General features: G+C 45.0%; 1 protein-coding gene across 1 annotated transcript in view; it reads left to right on the top strand.

Moving 5' to 3' along the window:
* The window catches only part of Uba2 (ubiquitin like modifier activating enzyme 2), a 28,259-nt gene extending 23,448 nt beyond the window's left edge, over positions 1-4,811 (top strand). Inside the window, exons 15-17 of the mRNA XM_031386165.1 lie at positions 898-1,003; positions 2,487-2,623; positions 4,000-4,811. Of these exons, the coding sequence (XP_031242025.1) occupies positions 898-1,003; positions 2,487-2,623; positions 4,000-4,184 (428 nt within the window). The 3' untranslated portion in view covers positions 4,185-4,811. The remainder of the gene's footprint in view (positions 1-897; positions 1,004-2,486; positions 2,624-3,999) is intronic.
* Positions 4,812-5,643: the final 832 nt, after the last annotated feature.

Genomic DNA, 5,643 nt, shown 5'->3' with positions numbered 1-5,643 from the left:
AGAAATCCGCCTGTCTCTGCCTCCCAAGTGCTGGGATTAAAGGCGTGCGCCACCACCGCCCAGCTGGCATCAGGATTCTTGCTGGTAGTAGTTTCGCTGTTTGAGAAATTATTTGAAGTATTAATTAGGTTGTGTGTAATCAGAGGTCATGTTGGCTGGCTATTTTTGGAGTCTGGTTTAATATCTGAGCCATGTTCTAATAGCTGTCCTCACCCTGAAGAAAGCTTGTCTGCTCTTCTGTACTCATTGAGCTATTATTCTAGATCATTTCTTGAGTGAAATGTAGTAACGAATGCTAGTGGAGCTCTGCCTCCTCAGGACTCCAGAATCAGTTTGCTTTGAATGGGATGCTTTTGTGGGTCCTTTGTACTCCTCCACTTGAAGTACTTATGGTAGGTGAGTGTTAGGGGCGAATTCCTAAGTGCCTGATAGCACACTTAGTTTGCTGTTCACAGCCTAGGGCACTGAACCATCAGAAACTTTGCTTGGAGCCTTTTCCTTGGTGTGTCTTCATGTGACCTCTGTGACAGGGGTGTGTATCCTGCTCTGAGGGGCCAGGCTTCTTTTATCTAGAGTTTTTTGTTTTTTTTTTTAAATATAAGTAAAAGTCTTTGTAGCCCAGGCTGGCCCCGAAAATGACCTTGGCCTTTTGATCCTCTGCCTCCACCTCCCAAATTCTAGCATTACAGGCATGTGAAATACTGTTTTTAACTAGTTACCACTTGTATAAAGCAGTGTCTTCAAATTCAGTCATTCTCTTGGGCACTGTTGGTCGAGACTTGAGAATGCCAGTTTCTAAGGAACACAGTCCAGCCATAATGGATTTGGCTTTTTAATAACTAACTTGCCCACACTGTGAAAACATAATTATAACATCTTAATTCTGTTCATGTTTAGCTAATAACCCCAAGAAGTTATCAGATTTTGGAATTAGAAACGGCAGCCGGCTACAAGCAGATGACTTCCTCCAGGACTATACTTTGCTGATCAACATTCTTCATAGGTAGGAACTGTTAGTTCTGGAATGTAAGACACATGAGAGGAGATGAGCCAGGGACTTCTATGCAGAAGCTCCACTGCTAAGTGGAACTGCACAGGGCCTGTGTCTACAGGAGAATGCTAGGATTCAGAAATACGGGGATAAACAGCAGAACAGTTTCAGGACGAGTAGAGGTTGATAGGATGGCTGGTGATGATGCTGTGATCATCATCTCTGTGGCGCCTTGATGGCACAGGTTAACCGGGCTTGCAGACCTGAGTTTACTTCCTATGGTACATTGGTGAAAGGAAAGATGCCACTCTCACCAGTCTGCTGACTCCACATGGGAACATGGGGAATACATCTTTTATATCTTAAGGTATAAAATAATAAACTTTTAAGGTAGATTTGTAAAGGTACATTTATTTTCATAATTCAGCTATAATAAGATCTTACTGGTTTTTTTTTTCTTTTCACATTTTTTCAAATTACATGTATTCCGTGTGTATCTATGAGAGTGTAGTGAGTGTATGTACATACTTCATATGTCCATGCCTTTTATGCACTGTGACAATACAAATGTGGAAGTCAGAACAGCTGGCTTTAGCCAGGTGAAGTGGGTTGTAAGTGTGTATGGGTGTTTGTTTTGTCTGCATGTATGTCTGTGTGCCATTATTGGGCAGTGTCCAAACAGGACATTGGATTTCTTGGAACTAAAGTCACAGGTGGTTGTGAACTTCCATGTGGGTGCTAGGAGTGGAGCCCAGGTCTGCTGGAAGCGCAGCGAAGGAGTGCTCTTAACTTCTGAGCCATCCCTCCAGTCCCCTGTAAGTGTATTTACATGTGGTCTTGCCTGGTGTTCAAAGTGTTAGTAGGACTATAAATTCTGCTGAGTTACATAATGGACTCAAGGCTAACTGGCAGTGGTGGCCTTGGCTGGGACACTAGCTGGGGAGCAGTGGCAGCTTGTGCTTACTTGTGAAAGAAAACAGCAGGAAAGGACAGAGTGGTCAAGTGTCCAAGCAACAGCACAGTTAGGGTGTGGGTTCCTGTCTGTCTTTCTCACCCTATGCTTTAATTCTCAGAACAGAAATGCCTTTAAAAACATGCATCCTCTGTTCACCTTGACACATAAAATCTGATTCACATTTTGGAACTCAAGTATGAGACTAGGGAATTGTCTATAAAGCTGGGGAAACCCAGAAACCACAGAAAACCAAGGTCGGGTCACAAGCGGAGTGAAGGATCTTTGGGCAGAGCAGCTGGGTAAAGGACATACAGACTTGCTGGGCTGCGGGACTTCTCTGCCTTTGTCTCCGTGAGCAGGATGTAAAGAAAACTCGGTCTCTATCACTTGAGTTAGAGAAGCGCTGCTCTGGTCTTTTCTCGAGCGTGTTCTGGAAAGCAGGACTTCATGGGTCGAGTTCTGAGCTGTGAGGATGTCCCTGCCCCTTTACTATGAAATAAATGCACAGCACATTCTGTTTATAGCCTGTTTCTCTTTTAGTGAAGATCTTGGAAAGGATGTTGAATTTGAGGTAGTTGGTGACGCCCCTGAAAAAGTGGGGCCCAAACAAGCTGAAGATGCTGCCAAAAGCATTGCCAACGGCAGTGATGACGGTGCCCAGCCTTCCACCTCCACAGGTGAGTCACCTCCAAGCCAGAGGACTTGAACAAGCTGGTACTCGGATGGACACTGAGTGTAAAATACGGAGGCTGAGTTGGTTTAGAATTAATTATATAATGGAGTTTTGAGTCATGAAGACCTTTATGACCCCGGGCTATTCCTAGAGGGGTTGAGCAGTTTTCTGAATCTCCACAGCAAGCTGTGGACTAAATTCCCAGTCCATGGTCTGTTCTGCTTAAGCTGCCCACTTAAACTGTTTATTTGGAAGTCATAAACTGTGCGTCTGGCTCTTTGAACAGGTGTCTCCAGGGTGGGCATGGGCTTCCAGGAAGGCAGGTGCCTAAGCAAAGCCCAGCTGAGTTTTCTCAGAGGCCCTGCTAACACCTGGTACCTTTCAGATACCCGGTCTTCTGCTGCTCCCTGTTTGGACCAGTATCTCCCCTGAGTTCCCCTCTATTTTGTGCAGGAAACTGAAGGTTAACAGTTTCTAACTTCTGTTTCCCCGTATGTGAGCACTTGTCTTTTGGAATTCTTTAGAATGTTTGCTCTGGCCTATAGCATCCTCTGAGAACTTAGGGATAAACTTGGAGGCTGTAGAAGTGACCCTCTCAGGCTGGTTTGTTCTTTCCCCTCAACAGGAGCATTGTCTGTAAGACCAAAGTTGTTTTGTTTGTTTGTTTGTTGTTTTGGTTTTTCAAGACAGGGTTTCTCTGTGTAGCCCTGGCTGTCCTGGAACTCACTCTGTAGACCAGGCTGTCCTCAAACTCAGAAATCTGCCTGCCTATTGTGAAATAAACCCTGACCCTCTACCGTGGGCAGGTTTTAAAGGCAATAGGGATAAGTTGTGGTCCTGTTTTAAGTTTGCACATGGAGACACACTGTCTTTGGGGGTAGGTTTAAGAGCACAAGTGTGGGGGTATCTGCTGTGACTATAGGGAGATCATCTCTGTCCCTCTGGTTCCTTTCTGGAAGTGGGATAATGATGTTATCTTCTTTATAGGGATGATTAGATGAGTTTGTGCACAGTGCTCAGAGCAGTCCCTGGCGGTTGTAAGTGGCTTGTTGCTGTTGCTGCTCTTTCCTCTATTAGGGTGCCCCTCCCCTTCTCAGTGGGGACTCTCTCAGGAGGCATGATGATGCATTTGAATTATATGCTAGTTACTATTTTTTGTTTTGCTTGGAAAAAGATAGACAATTGCCCTAGGTCAGTTCTGCTCCCCAGTAACAACCTTCTCCTAAGAGTAGATGTGCTTGGTACAGCAAACACAAGACAGCTTCCCCGAGGGTGGCCATTGCTGGGTTAGGGGGGTTGAATTCTGCTGGGTGAGCCTTGGTGAGCCACTGACATCTCCCACACATCACTGTTCTTTGCTTTTTTTTTTTCCAAAATAAGCACAAGAGCAAGACGATGTGCTCATAGTTGATTCAGATGAAGAAGGCCCTTCAAATAGCGCCACAGATGGCAGCGGGGACGACAAGGCCCGCAAGCGGAAACTGGAAGAGAATGAGGGTGCCAGTACCAAGAAGTGCCGCTTGGAGCGGGCGGAAGATCTGGATGACGTCATAGCGTTAGACTGAGCAAGCTCCTTCCCTTGATCTGGTTGGAACTGAAAGTTAGATCCGTGTTGCAGAGGGAAAGCTCAGGCCGTGGTGGCTTTGGGGGTTCTGTTCCTGTGAACGCGTGCATTTGCTGAGACTGTTTGAGACTGTTGCTGTATTGAAGTAGAAATAGAATTTGCCACCCTTTGAGCAAAGCTGGGTGATAAGCTGAAAGAACGCGGGCGTGCATGTTGCCTTCCCTGTAAATAGCCTTAGCTATCATTTCCTAGTGGAAAACACTGTGGGGTAGGAACGCTGCAACCTGGGTATAAATATTATGCCTTTATTTTTGGCTAGAGAAGAGTTATTTTTAGCCTAGATCTAACCATTTTCATACTCTTACCTGAAAGACTCACAGAAGTGTCAAGTGCTATGCATTGAAACTTGTTTTTTAAATGTTTACCTGGCACTGTGTATATTAATGTAAAACAATGTTAATTTACTCAGATTTTCAGTTTGTACTGCCTGGTATGTCTGTGTAAGAAGCCAATTTTTGTGTATTTGTTACAGTTTCAGGTTATTTATATTTGATGTTTTGTAAACTCAAACAACAAATATACTGTACTTATGGACCAAATAAATGATGTCTGCATACTTGTCATCTGCTTCGGTTGTCCTAGTGAGTTTGTGTCTGCCACGGGCTGAGTGCTACCTCCGGGCTTCGGAGCTGCATGGTTGGTAAAGTGCTTGCCATGCATGTATGGGAGCCTGAGTTTGATCTCTAGCTCCCAGGTTTTTAAAAAAAAAAAAAAATCTGGGTACATCACTGGAGAGGCAGACAGGGAAGTTCTGAGGCTTACCAGCCAGCCTTGCCTACTCTGCAGGCTTCAGTCCAATAAGTGACCCTGTGTCATAAAACAAGATAGTTTAAAAAAAAAAAGCCAGGCAGTGGTGGCACACACCTTTAATCCCAGCATTTGGAAGGCAGAGGCAGTCTGATGTCCTCTTCTGGGGTGTCTGAAGACAACTACAGTTTACTTAATAAATCATCTTTTTTTTAAAAAAAAAAAACAACCAACAAAGGTACCTCCAGGGCCAGCTGTGGTGGAGCCAGTGCTTGGGAAGTGTGCTTGGGAAGTGTGGGAGAGGCCATGGGTTTGATAACATGAGCACTTTACCACAAAAAAGTACAGATTTGAAATTGGACTGGCAGTGTGGCTTCATGGGTGAAGGTGCTAGCCAGAAGCCTGACAAAGTGAGGTCAGTCCCAGGACCTCCATGTTAGGAGACAGTCAGCTTCTCTACTTTGTCCTCTGACCTCCACACATGATCTTCGCCAGCTCCTGTAACTTGTTTTGGAGATTACTGGCCCTGTGTGGATTCCTTTGCAGTGTGCAAGGCTAAGTGCATTGTTCATGGCCAAGATAGAGCCACAGTCAACTTCCTGTGCTGCTCTCTGGGTCTCTACTCCTGAGAATACCTTTATTACTTAACCATA

This window comes from Mastomys coucha, unplaced genomic scaffold (genome assembly GCF_008632895.1).
Source record: "Mastomys coucha isolate ucsf_1 unplaced genomic scaffold, UCSF_Mcou_1 pScaffold21, whole genome shotgun sequence".
NCBI classification, from domain to species: domain Eukaryota; kingdom Metazoa; phylum Chordata; class Mammalia; order Rodentia; family Muridae; genus Mastomys; species Mastomys coucha.
Note: the sequence above shows the minus strand (reverse complement) of the source record. Positions and strands in the feature narration are given on the sequence as shown.